General features: G+C 40.7%; 1 protein-coding gene across 4 annotated transcripts in view; it reads left to right on the top strand.

Moving 5' to 3' along the window:
- CYRIA (CYFIP related Rac1 interactor A) overlaps positions 1-18,349 on the top strand; it is a 108,768-nt gene that overhangs the window by 57,817 nt on the left and 32,602 nt on the right. For all 4 annotated transcript variants that reach the window (XM_011749313.3, XM_071076261.1, XM_071076260.1 and 1 more), the window contains one exon: positions 13,895-13,974. In XM_011749313.3, the coding sequence (XP_011747615.1) occupies positions 13,905-13,974 (70 nt within the window). In that variant the 5' untranslated portion in view covers positions 13,895-13,904. The remainder of the gene's footprint in view (positions 1-13,894; positions 13,975-18,349) is intronic.

The raw sequence follows: 18,349 nt of genomic DNA, 5'->3' as shown, positions 1-18,349 counted from the left end.
ACCCTGCTTGATGGTTGGGCAGGGAGGAGTGAGGAGGAGTGGTTGCAATGGCTAAAACACCGACAGCCACTCAGAGATAGCCCCTGCAAGAATCCACAACAGCAAAGGTGCTTACTTATACCTGGGATTTGGGGAGGAGGTTACTGGGAGAAACTATAGGCCGTCTTTAGGTGTTCAAGGCAAAAGGAACAGCATGAGCAAAAAAACAGAGTCAAGGACCGGGGTCTGGCTCACACTTGTAATCCCAGCACTTTGGGAGGCCTAGGCAGGTGGATTACTTGAGGCTAAGAGTTCAAGACCTGCCTGAACAAGATGGTGAAACCCTGTCTCTACCAAAAATACGAAAATTAGCCAGGTGTGGTGGCATGCACCTGTAATCCCAGCTGCTTGGAAGGCTAAGGCAGGAGAATGCTTGAACCCAGGAGGCGGAGGTTGCAGTGAGCCGAGATAGTGCCATTGCAGTCTCTCCTGGATGACAGAGCAGACTCCATCTCAAAAAAAAAAAAAAAAAAAAAAAAAAAAAAAAAAAGAAGCAAGGAGGCAGGAGCCCTTCCACTGTCATATTCTGGTGTGGCTTACGTACAGAGTGATCAGAGGAGCTTCAGCAGAGGGCCAGAATCTTGAAAGAGAGCTCTAAGCCAGGTTTATAGCCTTGCATACCAAGTAAAAAATTTACCCACCTTTATTTGACAGCCAGCTTAGCAAGCGTTTATGCTAACCATGGCTAACTTCATCGACCCGGCTAACTGTTCTATTTGATCCCTGGATTCTGTCTCAGGAAGTAGCACCCCCCCAACCGCCCCTCCCTGCCTAACAGGCCTACCTCCCACCACTCTAGAGACTCTCACCTCATCCAGCTTTCCTGTCCCAGCCTTAGGTTGACCATCTGCACAGCTTGCTCGGATACCAAGCCAGGGCTTTTATTTTAATGTGTTAGTTTTGTTTGCAATGTTGAGTACGTTGAAACAAGGGCAATTGCTCCTTTCAGAAGCTGGAAACAAAGGCAGAGCCGCACCTGTCTCTGAGATTTCAAGTGAGGTTTTGACACTCTGGACATTCTTGATGCTTGAGATTTCACAGAGCATGCTAATCTTTCTTGGCCTCAAATTATTCAGGTTTTTTGTATGTGATGGCTTTTATTGGATTGTTTTTTTGTTTCGGTACCAAAATAATTTGTTATATCCCCCTGCACTTTTCAAAATAAATTTGACCTAGGAGCAAATTTCCTTTGCTCCTTTGCTTTGACATGTCAAATCCAAAGCCTCCTTTGGTACCCAGATGAGCTCCAGTTTAAGAAAACTCAACATCTAAAAACCTTCTTAGATGTCAAGTCATCCCATGGTCCTGGGGCCATTGAATTCTGCAAGGCCTTTTGCTTGCCAGAAGGACCGTTTTCATCAGGACTCACCTCCTTGTCCCTTGACATGATAGGTTATATTTTATCACCTGCCAGAGAACTATGGATGATGCAGTTGCCCGTGGAATGAAAGCTGAGCAGGAAAAAGAAGAAGGCCTCTTTTTCATTTTGTTTTGTTTTTTAGTTATATTGTAAGACAACAGAAATGGAAGACATTTAATTCCCCAGAATTCATTGTATATGTTACATTCTGTGTAGTATGTTCAGAGACTGGTGAGTGATCCCAGCGGTCTCAAGTATCCAATATAAGAGTGGGGAGAGGAAAGAGAGAGACTGGAGAGAGAGAGGGGATGAGGACACCAAAGAGAAGGGCATAGGGAAGAGGAATGGAGCTAAGGGAGACGTGGAGGAGAGTGGATCAAGGGGTACAGCAGGCACAGAAATCTCAGTTGGTGCCCAGGGCTCTGGTCATGTCATTGGAAGGATATTAATGCCTTTTGTTGGATGAGGGAGGAGGAGGAGATTTTGGAAAGGGTGGAAAGTGAAGTTTCTATGGCCTTCCCTGAATGGCTATGCTTGTGGGACATTCACTTGGATTGATGGGCCTGGAGCTGGGAACAGAAGTCCAATATAGAGCCAGAGGTTGAGAGTCATCCACCTATGGGTGGAAATTTGAGTCAGAAGTGTCTCACCAGGGAGTATGAGAAAAGGCTGAAGAAAGAACATGGAGACCAAGACTTAAAGGCCAGATGGAGAAAGTAGAAACTTGAGGAGGAACTTCCAGAGAGATGAGAGATGAGGAAGGGGATGGGTCCCAAGCATCTCAGCAAGGAGGAGTTGATCAGCAGTGCCCATGACAAGCCTTCACCTGCAGCTCTGCTCTCAGAGGGTTAGAGGGTCTTGGCTGTTGTTTATTTAAATACTTGAGAATGAATTCTGGAGAAAGGAGGTTCGTAATCCAGAGAACTGACAGCCTGTTTAAGTGAATTCACTGTCAGAACAGCCCAAATTTGAGGTGACTTCTAGGTGTTCCCTTTTACTTTCTAGACTGGAGTTGCAGCCAACCAAGAGAGGAAACGCAACTTGCTCAACATGACACTAAGTGAATGGTGTCTCCAAGATGAGCGCTTGGGTCTCTGGGGCCCCTTGCCCTGCACGGTGTCCCTTTCCCTTTGAAATTAGGCAGAACAGGCCTGGGTGGGCTGAGAGTGTCTGCCTGCCTAGGTAAGAAGCAGATGTCTCAAGGAGTTTCCTCATAAGCATGTTCTTGATTTCCCAAGAGAAAGGGGACAGATTCACTAGTGACTTCCCAGTGGTGGCCTGGGCCAGAGCTGAGCCCAGTTTAATTGCTCCCATGTCAGTAATGTTTGAAATTGGGGGACACATTGACTTTCATTCCCTAAAAAAGAATCTGATTTTGCCCTCATTTCTTAGGTAGTTTTTGCTGCTGTACTATTGATGTTTATGGAAAAATTAGCTATAATGAGGTAATAGTCTATTTTAGAAAACTGAACTCAGATATTGAAAGAGCTATTTTAAACCTACACTTAATTGTTCAATTCCATAATGGTTTCATGGGTTTTTTTTTAGAATTCCCACGAATTGCCTTACAACTGGACTCTAGCAGCTTGTATTCCATGGGGAATGCCAAGCCCTTTTGAGGGACACCATAGTATTAATGATCGATGAGAATATTCAAGGCATTTTCTCATTTGAGTGCCATTACTTGTAGTGTTAAAACGTTTTGAAAACACATTTTAGCCATTAACTCATTTTTATTGTCAGATGAAAGTGCTTAATAGACTCACTCCACTTCAGTTTTCTTCCTTCGTCTTGGAATGAAATCATCTGTTGGATTCTTGGCAATACATTCGGCAACGGAACGGAAAACCTCATGACTTCATTGCAAAAAACGGCAGATGGAGCAGCGATGTGCAGCCCAGCCCTGCCATCTAAAATCACTAACCTGATTTAGCAAATACAGGCTCCCAGAGTGTATCAACTGAGCTACTTCATTCCACTGGTGCATATTTTTCCCCAGAAAAGCACCTGCTTCTATCATTTAAGAAATGTACCTTTCGATGAGAAGTGTTTTTTAACACCAACTATTTTGTATCTGACATATGGTAAGCTGATGATTAAATGGAAGTGGGTAGTTTGTAATTCAAAACAGTTAAGTGGTGTACATGTTGTATACGGGGTTCTGTGGTGACCAGGAGAAAGCATATCTGAGTCATCTGAATACTAGACATGTCAGGGCTGGGCCCCTTCCTCCTGGGACACCCACTGGATACCAGCCAATGGTTGGGAGAAGCCAGAAGTGCTGCTGGCTTTGCAGAGCACTGGGGGACATCTGCAAGCCTTTGACGTCACTAACAGCAGTGGCCACCTGGCTGCCCATCAGGATTTCTCTAACTCTGAACCTTGCTGATCAACGTGAAAGGTAGATTGTCTTAATCGCCCTCCTAAAATCACATCCAGTCTCCAGAAACATTCCTAAATCCAAAACTGGACTGTTTTCCTCTACTCTGTTTTCTTCTACCCTGCTGGGGAAATCTTGGGGCCGCATTGTAGCTAGAAGGTCAGACTTACGGTAAAACGAAGCGAGGTAGCAGGTGCAGGTGAAGGCGCTGGCCCGACGACGTGAGAGACCAGGTCACGCTTGTAGCTCTGCTCCCAGTCCCGCACAAGGCAGAGCCCGGGTGCGTGTTCCTAGACTTCAGGATTTCAAAAACCAGTAACATTTCCAAATAAACCTGGCAAATTTAGGATATAATTACAACATCGTTTTCCAAGATAAATAAAAACCTTGTAACATAGAAATGTCTGAATAACTTTCTGAAAGGCTCATGACGTAGGCTTTATTTTTCTCATTTTGCCTTCGAGGACTTGGGAACCACCAGTCAGAACAATCCCAAGGATTTATTTTTCAATGCTTACTACATGCCAGGCCTGTCCTTAAGTACTGGGAATACAAGGAGGTGTAAAAGCGGCCCTGCCCCAGGAGACAGGGAGATACAGGAGAAAGTGTATGTAATTATGGTTTGCTGTGATAGGCACTGTTGCATGGCACCCAAGGCATGTTAGGTAAGCAGAGAGGAGGAGCTCACTCACGAGAATGGCTTTTGGTTTTACTGATGTAGAATAGAAGGGGAGGGAGGGCTCAGGGGGTCCTTCCAAGGGTCCTGATTGTCACCCTCCCACTTGAAAGGAGGTGTAGGGGAAGCACTTGCCAAGAGCTGGTGCTTAGATGTCAGATAGAAGGGGATTCCAGTGACCCTGATCTGTCACTGGTGAAATGCAGTAAGTTTCTAAGTCTTTAAGATTCTTTCTTTATCTCTGAAATTGGGATGATAGCAGTCACTATTTCATACGGTTTTCGTAAAAATTAAAATATGATAATACATAAAGCTCCCTCCTCACTCTGGCCTGCAGATCATTAAGAATGTGAAGCAGACAGAGCAGCATGTGCAAGGGCCCTGAGGCAGTCAAGAGCAGAGCCACTCTAGGGACAGGATGTGCAGGGCAAGGCTGGAGTAGAGGGGGCAGGGTCCAGGCTTTCTGTGCCCAGTGCATGCATTTGAATGCGTTGTATCCAGCAGGCACTGGGAAGCCACAGAAGCATATTAAGCTAGGAAGTAACATCTCAGATTTGTGATTAGGAAAATGGCTCTGCCAGCAGCATGGAAATGAGTGGAAGGGAGACAAGACTCGTGTCAGGAAGATCAAGTTGGAGGCTATTTCCAGGATACTGGCAAGCTCTGCCAAGGGTATGAATCAGGAAAATCAAGTTGAGAAGGAAGGGAAGTGTGCAAATTTTTTTCTGGACCACCAGCGAGGGTGTCCTTATTAGGGAGCAGAGAGCATTCTGAGTTCATCATGTCTTAGAAAATGAACTTGATGTCCCACTTACTCTTTGTACTAATGGACAGAGCGTGAGATTGAGAGCCACAACGTCTCTCTTCTAGTCCCTTCTTTGACCCTAATGTGCTGTGGATTCTTGGGCCCATCCTTTTTTTTGTAAAATGAGAGCTTTAAAAAGATGACCCCAGTTCTAATGTGGAGTGTATTCAGATTAAATTTGGGGATGTAGGGGGCCTGTATATTATGAAGTCCAGGACCCATCTGGAGGACCTTGGGAAGGACACTTACTATACCTGGTCATGGAGTTCTTATACCTGTAAAATGGGTCCAATGATAACTTTTCTCCCTTTGACACATGCTCATACTGAAGATAAATGCAGTCAGACACATCTTTGACAAATATGTGAAATTATATAAATATATGGCATTGCTATATTCATGGTCAGTCTGTAGTTTAAATGCTATGTTGCCAAAAAAATTGGATGAATCAGGACTTCCATATTCCCAAAGTGTTGAGTTATAGGTAATTGAGTCTTTGATTTCTTAAAGTCTTTGCACCAGAGATGCTAAAGATTATAGATTCTGGAAGGTATTGGGTCATTCAAAATGATAAGAAAATCTACCCCTTCTGATAGAGGTCTTATTCTCTGTTAGAGATGAGTATTCTTGTCTTGGACTTTCAAAAAAGGTTAGAAAATAAATCCTGGTAGGGCTGCTGTGGTATTGATTTATTTTCTCACCTTCTGTTCATTATTGATAAAAAGTAGCATTGGCTTAGGAATTCTCCTTTCAAATAGTCATAACCAAAAAAAGAAACCTCCTAGGAGCTTGTGATCTAATCATGAAGGTTGAGCATTGAAATTTTGGTATACACAGGCAGAGGTCATCATTCACACTACCCCGTTCCCTGGGCCTGCTTCCTTTGATATGTCTTATTTATAGAAAACAAATGAATTTCTCCATAAACCATAGTCACTTCTTTTTAAAATAAACCCTGCTTGATTTCATTTGGTTTTATACTCTGGGAGTGCAGCTAATGCTATCAACTTATTTTTTTCTTCTGAAAAATAATAGGGTTCCAAATAGTGAAAAACAGTGTCCGTGTATATGAATTCTTTTCTCTTTTTTGAAACTGGAAATGTGACTAGAGAATTATTTCTTAAAGAGAGTCATGGTTTTCCACTGAGTAACCTTAAAGCCAACTCTCATAGAAGTGGCTTTGAACTGACAGCCAAGAAAGTGGTCATAGAAAATACCATGAGTACATCCAAGATTGTCACCCCTTAAAGATGAGTGCCTCCCTTGGCAAGAGCATGCAGGCGGGCTTTAGAGGCACGGCTGCCACTCCTAAAGTCACTAGAGAAACACCCTTCCTCTAGACTATTTGGGGGAAAAAAATTGAAAAACCTATTTCAAAATACTAGTGCAGAAAATGAATCTTGAGGAAGAAATCTTCTGTTTTTGGAGGATTGAGGAGTCACCCAATGTGTATTCTGTGTTCCTTTCACACTCAGAATCTGTCCCCTAGCTGGAGGGCTTCTCTCAGTCAACCTAGATTCCCACTATTCTTCGCATCTGGGTGGCAGCTTGCTTCTATGGAGCAGACTCTTCCAGAAGACTTCACCTCACATAGTTTTCTCTTTTCCTTCATTTCCTAAAGAAACACCTCCCTTCCTGAACATGCTATTGCATAACACTAGTGTAGAGCCAGCCCCTTGGGAATCTAACGGAAGCTATGGGCTCTCTCCCCAGAAAAATGAGCATGTTCATTCAACAGTACAACACCCTACACACACCTTCAGTTGACCACACTCTCTGAAGTCCCCAAGCAGGGGCCTCCTAGGGATGTGGAGCCCCAGGACTTTCTACTGTGCAGAAAAGAGCATAGACTTCCGATTCACAGATTTTCAATGTCAAATGTGATTCTTGTATTTTCTTGTAGTATTTGGAAAATTGTTTAGATATTTGAGCCTCCTTTTCATCCCCCCAATCAATGTGAAGATAATTATAGTTACCTGATGTTTGATGTAAGGTTTGCATGAAATAAAGTGTGTGAAGGCTTCAAGTTTAGTGCCACACACACAGTGGGCACTCAATAGAATGCTGATGTTCCTGTTTCTCTCATAAATCATAGAATTAATAACTATAATTACTCTGTTACTTAATATGTACTGGGGACATAAGGTTATTTTCATATTCAATTAATATCTTTGAGTATTTACAATTTATCAGGAATGTGATATGTGCTTTTAGATAGATTAAATTGTTTAATTAAACTCGTGCTGTTTCCCTAAATAGAATGTGCATCACCTGAATGCTGAAGCCATGTCTTCTCTCAGTGCATACACCACCTGTAACTGCCCTGGGGATTGAGTCATTCTCTCAGAGTAATTGTTAAAGGTAGCATGTTCATTAGAGAACCAAAGGAGGAAGAAGAAACTTGCCACCCAAACTATTATCAGACTACCTTTTCATGGGATAGGCATTGCTTTTTCCTTTTATTTAGGTAGGTCGCTCTCACCAGGAGAGTCAGTGTTGCGGAAGATAAACCAGATCTCCTAGGACCAGAGCGGGCAGCCACCCCAAGTCCCCCACTTCAGATTGCTAGAAAATCTACGTGTTAACTCTTTGTTCTTTGGCATTTCATTTCTTTTCAGTAGAAGTATTTATGAACCACTTTGGTTGGGTTTTCTTTATTAGACATTTATTTTCTCTAGACTTTGTGCTATATGACATGGGGTACACATAGACACAATTGTTTGGTAAAAATTCTGGCCAGGCGCGGTGGCTCACGCCTGTAATCCAAGCACTTTGGGAGGCCAAGGCAGGTCGATCACCTGAGGTCAGGAGTTCAAGACCATCCTGGCCAACATGGTGAACCCTCATCTCTACTAAAAATACAAAAATTAGCTGGGCGTGGTGGCAGGTGCCTGTAATCCCAGCTACTCAGGAAGCTAAGGCAGGAGAATCACTTGGACCTGGGAGGCGGAGGTTGCAGTGAGCCGAGATTGCGCTACTGCACTCCAGACTGGGCAACAGAGTGAGACTCTGTCTCAAAAAAAGAAAAAAAAAGTAAAATCTTTGATGATAATCCTAGTATTACTAAGAGAGTGACCTCACTGTTCATATTCTTAAAAGCATTTGTTTATGTTTGGGAATTTTGCATTGAAAATGGGTTTTAATTTTTGTAGAATTACCTGAAGCCTCTATCACAAACTTATATAAAAATTGTTCTTTTGAAAATTTAGCTGTCTTTTGTAAGAATTTATGTTTTTTAATCAGCTTCTATACTTAATTTTAATAATTCTTAGTTTTCCAATCTCTAATAATATATATCTTCCCCCAAGTACATTTTGAATATGAAATAAGAAAATGTATCTAAAATACAGTGTCTTGCATGTAGAAAAGTCTCTTTCAGCTATTAATGCCGCTAAGCATTTACCTGGTTATAGTTTAATGTGGAAAAGGTATACATAAAGGACCATGGATCTTAGGACACCAATATTGAAAAATAAAGAAAAATGGAAATCATATGGAATCATACCATGCTGGGGACATTAATCCATTTGTCAGATTCCCTGAATATCTTAAACTGTAAGAGGAGTTGTAATGTTGAACAATTATAGGTAATATTTGCCCAGTCCTTTATGGTATACGTGGTGCTTTCACACCCAGTTCATTTAGTCCTGATAAGAGTTCCATGCAGGAGATACTATTATCATACTGTGGTGCAAATGAGGAACCCAAGATTCACAGCTACAATGACTTGCTCTGGAGTAACAGGCAGTTAGATGGTGCCTTATATTCTTGAGGCTCTTTCAAGCACTCTTTTCTATGATGCTATTCATGTATTACTTACAGTACACACCTTTTGGGGTAAGATTTGGTGTTCAGAAAATACAAACAGGTTAAACTAGAAAAGTACAGCTTTTTTAATGAAAAACAAGGAAAAAGAGTCATGGCTAAGAGAGAGTCAAGACAAAGAGAAACCTCCTCTGGTTTCTAAGAGAAGAGGCTGTTTCACAGAAGTCATGTTTGAGAATGAGCTGAGTCAACACATCGTATTGTTACTTTGGCCTACTCTGTGCTTCAGATTCTCAAGACTGTGTCTTAATCTCTATAAGTTAGTCCCAGCTTGCAATGCATGGGAAAATAGACCCAGCCAGTGCCAGGGACCCAGGGACCCAGATGCCCAGACACCTTCACTTCAGTAGAGAAGGAGCAGAGTCCTGGAAAATCTAAGCAGGGAAGACTGGCACCTCTAAGAGTAAAAGGCCTCCCAGAGAGGACATGGATGAAAGGAGGACCACCTTCCAATGCCACTCTCCAAAGCAGGAAACATCCAAATAAAGGATATTGATTTTCAGGACCCCATCCCTTCACGAGTGCTTATCCAACTGGCATATCCTCTCCTGTCTCTTAATCTGACAGCCAAGACCTTGTATAGGTTGAGTATCCTTTATCTAAAATGCTTGGGGCCAGAAGTGTTTTGAATTTCAGATTTTTTTTTATTTTGGAATATTTGTATCATACCTCTTGGTTGAACCTTCCAGATACAAAAATCTGGAGTCCAGTGAGTATTTCCTTTGAGTGTCGTGTGAGTGCTCAAAAAGTTTTAGATTTTGGAGCATTTCAGATTTCAGGTTTTTGAAACTGGGGAATACTCAACCTGTACTCTCTGTCCTTGCTCCACCCCTACCAGACCCTCCCCACAGGAACGAATTTAGATCTGAAAACTTCCATGTGCACCAGTGTAGCTACATTATGTCACAATAGGGCTTCAACTTAGAAATGATTTCTGAACTCCAAGGGAGTCATTGTGTGTGTGTGTGTGTGTGTGTGTGTGTGTGTGTGTGTGTGTACATATTTGTATATGTATGTCTAAAGTAATTCTAAACTTTACAGTATACACAACATACTATATTTAAGTGATAAACTCAGATACTCAGATTAAAGTCATCCTAGGGAGCTCAGAGTGCCCGCTGGATTGCCGTATTCCCTCTGATATAAGCTCTCACACCATAGGGAAAGGTGGTAAACTGATGGACCTTGGGATAGACCCAACAGCAGGTCACATTAGGAGGGTATCCTTGGAATCACCAAAATAGAATGTAGAAACCAGAGTTCCCAGCCCTTCAGAGTACACCCCAACCAAGCTACTCTGCCACCCATTTGGATGTGTAACCACAGCTCTGCCCATGGGAGCCCTGAGACTCATCTCATCCTCAAATATGACTTCCTCTGTGAAACAGCTTCTCCTTTAGAAACCCAAGGAGAGATTTCTCATTGTCTTGACTCTCTGTTAGCCATGACTCTCTTTCTTTTTTATCAGTCAATCAAAGCAAAAAGCTATATTTCTCTAGTATAACCTGTTTGTATTTTCTGAACACCAAATATTGAAGGAGACATTGCTTTGCTTTGTCTATCCAAGAGCAAACGATAAGCCATCTCCAACAAATGTTCTGGATGGGATGGCTTATTATTAATCTACTTCTTGCCTCTACCTTTATGTTACTATTTCACTTTTACTCTCCTACTGCCCCTACTTCCATTGTTTATTCGCATTCTCTAATAGTGCATAATAACTAGTTATTTTATTGAATGAGATAAAATAATAAAAAATAAGCTGTATATGAATTAATTAAGCTATTTACCAAGTACTGTGGTAATAGCAATATATATTTTGTATTCACTGACGAGCTGCTTGAAAAACTTGGAGAGTAATCTGTCATGCAGGATATGGATGAGAGGCCTTTCCAAGTGAAACTCTGGGTCCAATTAAAAATAACTGTGGTGTCTACTAGGTGACCATCTGTGTGATGATGGACCAATTCACTTTGCAGGTCCCCCTAAATCAGAAGACACTCGCATTAATTCTTATCAACCTTGGAGTGGGGCAGTAAGCATCACATCATTAGGCCATAATGAGATGAAACACTTGTTTTCTAGGTTCTATGAGACTAGACTTGTACTCTATTTCTACACAGTGTCCACAGTCATTGTCCTAGAGGTCCCTGCTTGAGAGGTGACACATCTAGAATCCTAGGATTTTCAAGTGATTAACTTTGGTTCATGTTAGAATGATGCTCAAAAATATCTGATGATATCAGTCAATCCACTGAGATAACCTTTTGAAGAGATAGAATTCCACAGCTAATATTTGGACATACTTTTAGATGTGTTTGTTTCTATCTGTTATGAGTTTCAAAGGCTTGGCATATCTTCTACTCAGGTACTCTGACAGTAAAATCACATACAGGACAGAATTTTAGGGGGAAGCCCAATCCATGCAAGTCTCCTTTGACACATTCATAGCACAAAACTAGGAAAATTAAGAATATTTAACTTCCATTAAAGCACTTTGTATGAAAATCAGTACTCCTAAAAACAGTAAAATCATCTTCTTACAAGAAGTGACTCCAGGCCTAATCTGAAATTGTTCATTAATCTGGAAACAGATCCTTTCCTAGAGACCCAGGAGGGGTAGTGAGTGCTGCCCAGTGGCAGGGATGGACTCTACCAGCCCAACCTTTAATTCGGCAGAACCTACCTCACACAAGGTTTTGCTCAAAAATATCTTAAAAGGAAATGTGCATAAAGGCAGGGAAGGAATGGAAGAATGACAGAAAAGACAAATAATAATTTTTGAGAAGGGAGAAATATGATGTTTGCTTTCCAGCGTGTGTGTATGTGTGTGCATGTGCGCGCATGCCCGAATATATTCCTACACCTCAAGGTGGGAGATGTCTAGGATGGGTCCAGTCCAGCCTTCTGCCCCACACATAACTCATTTTTCCGATGATGTTAAGGGCTGATATAGCATTTTTCTACGTAACTATCACCAGCGAGAGAAAACTCACTGTCTCACTAGGCAAGTTACTTAATATTCAGACAACTATATGGTTAGAATATTTTTCTCATCATTTCTCTGTTTGTCTTCTCTTTCCTAGCACAACATACAGCCTATTATAATCCATCTTTCATAGCCTAATCCTACACAAGCATTTGAAGGCTGTTAGGATAATCATGTAGATGACGATGATGATGGTAACTATCATCATCAATAGTAAAAGTACGTAATTTTTCTTGAGCACTTCCTGTAAGTGCTGTGCTAAGCATTTTATACTTTTATCTCATTAATTCTCACAACTCGATGAAATAGATCCTTTTCAAAAGTTTATTTTACAGATGAGGAAACTGGGGGTTACAGAGATGAAATCTCTTGGCCTGGATAACAGAGGTAGTAGAAAACAGCTGGGATTAGACACCGGCCGTCTAACAAAGGATAGACTACTTAAACAGTCTGTCTTCTGGGCCGTCTAACAAAGGTTAGACTACTTAAACAGTCTGTCTTCTGGTTTCATGTTAGTGATTTATATCGGGGAGTATGTCTGCAAATGTGTGTTTTCCCAGTGGAGGATTACGGAGAACAGATTCCACCGCTTGCTACATATTCTCATGCACAGAGTCATCCTTTTAGTGCATTCTTCTCTCGCCACATCTTGCTTAGAGTGGTGTGTTTTTTAAAATTCCTTGTATCAACATAAATATTGTTAGAAATTATAGCCATAGAAAATTGAAGCCCAGCAGTTTCCTTGCACCAGTTAAGTAATTTTTCAGATTGATCCTTCACAAACTGAGATATCTGAGGCACAAGAGTTCACTTACAGAGAGTTAGAGGAATGTCTTCCCAAGAGCACAGTGCCCAGCATCTAATTGCTCATCCGTAAATATGTGTTGAATGAATGTGTGGATTGGTGACTTCCCTAAGAAGATAGTTTAATGTCTAGAACTGAGAGCAGTAGAAATTTTTTGTTTATTAAAAAAAACCCTACATGTTAGCTATTCTTTTTGTTAGGCTGCTGATATGTAATAGGTTTGTATTTTTCTGTTGATTTGACTCACCTTTGCAAATATCTTAGGCTGCAATTTTATGGAGAGTAACTTTTTGGGCATTATGCCTTTTCATTGTTAAGCTTCCAGAAGTATCCAATGTCATTACCATTGAAATATCAGATCACAAGATCATCTAAGTTGCCAGGGGCCACTCCTCTGAGAAATCTGGCCTCTTATACATGTTAAGAGGAGTTCCTGGCAGTGTAAATCTATGTTTTCTAAACTCTATTCCTCATGAGCTTTCAGGAACTTACTTTTTTGGACAGTTATTTTTAAAATGCCCCCTTTGTTGTCTTGTCCACTGATGTGATATGTTCCACATCTATCTAAAGGAAACAAAGCAAAGCCGAAACATTTGTTGTAAGGATCCAGGGGATTAGGAAAAGTGTAAGGGAGGCACTTTGGAGAATATTCCTAAACTTTGTCTCCTATAACGAAAATACCTGATTCTTTTCATAGACTATTATTTATGTTTTTTTAATATGGTGAACGAGATATGGACTGCATGTGTATTCTCAAGAGAGAGCTTGTAACACTTCTATCATTATCATACTTTGTATGACTTAGGTCACATGTCCCTAAGTTTTAGAGACCCAGCACCTCAGAGATATTTATCTGTCACCAATTCAGAAATGAATTGCTACGTTATTGCTCAGCCCCTGGGTTGGAGATGCTTCTGGTATTCAAAGGTAGCTATGGGGGGCCCAGGGATATTCATGCAAGTCTATTTTTTTTTTATGTTGCTAATGGTATTTGGTTTTGTGTTGCCTTTCCTAGGTTTGCTGGGATGGGAAACCTGCTCAAAGTCCTTACCAGGGAAATTGAAAACTATCCACACTTTTTCCTGGATTTTGAAAGTAAGTTCCAAAAATTATAATAATGGAAACTTTTTTACATTCCTTATAGTTTGTTGATAAGGAAGTTATAGCATAAAGATTTTATATCATAGTTGAATCAAATCCAAAGTTTACTGTATTAGTCTGTTCTCATGCTGCTAATAAAGACATGCCTGAGACTGGATAATTTATAAAGGAAAGAGGTTTAATTGACTCACGATTCCACATGGCTCAGGAGGCCTCACAATCATAGTGGAAGAGCAAGGGACGTCTTACGTGGTGGCAGGCAAGAGAGAGCTTGTGTAGGAGAACCCCCCTTTATAAAACCACCATCGTGAAACTCCTATTCACTGTCATGAGAACAGTATGGGAAAGATCCATCCCCATGATTCAGTTACCTCCCATTGGGTCCCTCCCACAACACGTGGGAATTATGGGAGCTACAATTCAAGATGAGATTTGAGTGGGGACACAGCCAAATCATATCAGTCATTATGCATTTTTTTCTGAAATCATTTCCAATGTCATTTTCCTTCTTTTTTTCCCTAATTTTTAAGAAACCCAATGGAAAATGTGTTTAATATACCCATGGTTTTCTTTGATTTTGGAAGTAATCAACTTTTGTAGCTCTAGCATAAATAGAGGACATTTTAGTCTTTGCTTTTCTTTTGAAGGTCGTAAGCCCACAATTATTAAGTGCATACAAAAGAAAAAAGATGTGAAGAAAACCATCATGTATTTTTCCTTAAAATGCTTATGAATTACTGTATCACGTTCCAAAGAAAATACTAAGGACAGTAATTTACAAAGATTCATATAAAACAAATACTGCTGAATGTGAAAGAAAATCATGATCAATACCAGAAATAAGGCTTACAGAATATTTTTAGTCATTTCCTTTTTTCTTTATGTATTATTTGATTGTACAAACCATTTCAGGATTTTGACATCTATCTCTTTTATCCTAAAGGTTATGTTTCTCTTATCAAAAACTTTAATTTTTTCTTAGGTGAAATGGCTTAAGAATCATGACTGATAAAAGACAGAGACCTTTTTTTATTTTTTGATTGAATATATTGACAAACGAGAATGAGCACATGAATGAGGAACATTTATGTCTGCTCAAACTAAGCCCGTGTTTCTTCCCTAACTCTCATGTTCACCCCTTTATGAAATTCCAATTTCACAATAGCAAGCACAGTTAAATGTCTTTTTTACCCAGTGATCACCATCTGTTGCAAACTCTAACATTCTTTAAACTTTAATTTTTCTTTTTTTTTCTTTTTTTTTTTTTTTGAGATGGAATCTTGCTCTGTCACCCAGGCTGGAGTGCAGTGGCGGGATCTCGGCTCACTGCAAGCTCTGCCTCCCGGGTTCAAGCCATTCTCCTGCCTCAGCCTCCCGAGTAGCTGGGACTACAGACGCCTGCCACCAATTTTTTGTATTTTTAGTAGAGATGGGGTTTCACCATATTAGCCAGGATGGTCTCAATCTTCTGACCTCGTGATCCGCCCAACTCGGCCACTGAAAGTGCTGGGATTACAGGCGTGAGCCACCGCGCCCGACCTAAACTTTAATTTTTCAAGTATTTTATCTCCATTAAAAATAATAATTGGAACTTCCTTCCATATAGATTAAACCTTCTAGCAGAAGTTTGCTAAGGAATTGCTATAAGACTCCGAAGGTGCACTAAACCAAAAGCGTAAGCTCCGTATGTGTATTTTTTTTTTTTTAATGTCTTTGTCAGGTTTTAAATAGCTACTTGAAAAGCAAAAGTGTCCCCAAAGCTTGTATGTTCTGAAAACACATTTAATATAGTTTATAGTCAATGAAAGATGCCTTGCTTCTGATTTAACTCAGCCTGCTATGTTGTTGTTATTGTTTGGCTTGGTTTGGTTTGGTAAGGGGTTTAACTAGAGGCAGAGTGAGTTGATGTATCAAACAAATGGGCTTTTTTACTGGTTTACCTTTTGGTATTCCTCTAAAAAAAGTACACACACATGTACATACACACATATATGTTGTTAAAAAAATGGTTTATTAATTTTTTTAAAAAATTACAAAACAAATTATCTATAATCTCACCACCCTTCTTTCACTATTTACATGTTTAATTGTTCCCATCCATTTCTTATCAGATGCATTTTACATTGTTGCATTCAGTGTGTACAAAGGCCAAAATAGTGGTAACAGGTCCCATTTATTCACAACTGTGGGGGTTTATAAAGGCCTGGGAGTAGGAGACTAATGTGCTTGTTATGTTTTGGAAACCCTAAATTCCATATGCATCTGTGCATGCTCATGTGTACCTCCCAGAATTCAGTGGCCCCACTTACCTGTTTAGCTGTTCTTGGAGTCTCAGCTTTCCATGCTTCCAGAAAGACCCGTGTTGAATTCTTGGTCAAGTCTAATCTCAAAAGCCTTTAAAGTGATCCAAGTAGAATTTGCAGGTATTTAAAACTGGTTTTCAACTGGTATTCTCCTGAGCATCAGATTTCTGAGTCTGTGTTTGAAAACTCTGTCCCCCACCACCATAGCATGTAGGGAGGCATTGAGAGGGGCTTCTACGCGCCCCCACCCACTACTACCAGAGTACTCTGCTTTGCCCAGTCTGGTACTTTGAATATTTTCTTAATGTTTTATGTAAAGAAAGATCATGGTGGCTAAACAGAGCATTTATAAGTCTCAAATTTTGATGATAGTTTATGGTACTAAAACTCCATTTGTCGATGTAATTTCCTCAAGAGGAAGAAGTATGAACTGGATTCCCATGTCCGGTGGCTTATTACTGGGACTAGAGCTATAGTATTTAAGGAAGATATAGAACTATAAATTTATAAACATATATAAAATTCTGCTTATTTTCTCATCAGTCCTATGGAGAAGATTAACTTTATTCCACTGAGACTCTGAGAAGATAAATAACTAGGGTGAAGTCACACAGGAAATAACTAGGAAATCAAGATGGGAACATGGATCTCTTCGGCTCTCCTCCTCCCCTGGTTTTACTTCCCCTAAGTGCTCACCACCAGCAGCTGCCTAGAAGAGCTACAGCAATCGTTCTATCCCTGACCAGAGAGGGATATCTTAGTTGTCTGCAAACTAAGACATTTCATGGAAAAAAAAAAATCATCTTGAAAATCGTATTTCCTAAAGATAATTTTCAAGAAATGATGATGGGCCGGAGGGGTAGGGGAGGTGGGCTGCTATCATGATTTCTCCTTCAGTCTCTGGATTTCAATTCAGTCCACTAAGGGCATGTTGAGTATGGTTGTGAGTGTACTTCTAAGCCACTCAGTGTTGGGGACACAGAAGTAAACAAGAGCAGTCATTGCCCAATGAAGTCTCAGGTTAGAGTGGAGGACAATATGGTCACTCAGATTAAGATGAAATAAATAAAGGACTTACACAAGCACAGAGTGGCATGAGAGTAAGGAAGGAAAAAGAGCATACATCTAGTTTCGGGAAACAGAAGGCCATGGAAGGAATTGGAGAAATCTTCTTGCAAGAGATGACATTTGGAATGGGCTTTAAAGAATGAGTGATTTTTCTATAGGCACAGATAGGGAGAGTTTTTTTAGCAGATGGAAACAGTATGATTAAAGGCATGGAAACTAGAATAGGAAAGGCCTGTCTGAAGAACAGCAAGAGGTCCAATTTAGACAAAACACCAAATGCTTTCTGGAGAGAAATGGGGAAGGAAATGGAAGGCTGGCTTGAGTTAGACCATAGAAGACAAGACTGCCAAGCTTAGGAGCTTAGGGCTAGATGTCCAGGACTGGGGATCACCTCCAAAGAGAATAGCTGACATCCCTGAGAGAAAATCAGAGAGCTGAGAAGATGGGAACATTAGGTGTGCTTGTGTTAAAGGGGGCTTGAGCAGTCCAAGAATCTATGAGAGAGGTCAGACTGTAGAAGCAGGAGGACATCTTACTAAACTGAAATTCCTGGAGGCAGGGTCCGGGCCCAGTTCAGTTTTGTGACTCAGCACTTAACCCATGAATGAACCTCAATAACAGATGCTGATCCCATGAGGGAACAGAGTGAAGTGGGCTCTATCCAGGCAGTCACGAGAGCACAGGTGATCAAGAAGGAGGGAATGTAAATGGATTCAATGCTGCAAAGCTGTCAAGAAGAATGAAGTCTGAAAAGGGACTGATGAATTAGGCAGTGAGCTGTCCAGTCACTAGTGGCCACTAGAGGAGCAGATTTTGAATTTGTTGCTTTGAATATAGAGGCTGGATTGTAAAGAGTTAAGGAGGAAGAGGTGGCGGGAAGGAGGAAGGCTGAATAGCATGTAGTAGCAACTTTAATGAATTTGGCACCTCTACTTTGAGTGTTAAATATTCTTTTTGAAGTTAGTGATAGAATATAATTGAACTGGGTCAAATAGATA

This window comes from Macaca nemestrina, chromosome 13 (assembly GCF_043159975.1).
Source record: "Macaca nemestrina isolate mMacNem1 chromosome 13, mMacNem.hap1, whole genome shotgun sequence".
NCBI classification, from domain to species: Eukaryota; Metazoa; Chordata; class Mammalia; order Primates; family Cercopithecidae; genus Macaca; species Macaca nemestrina.
Note: the sequence above shows the minus strand (reverse complement) of the source record. Positions and strands in the feature narration are given on the sequence as shown.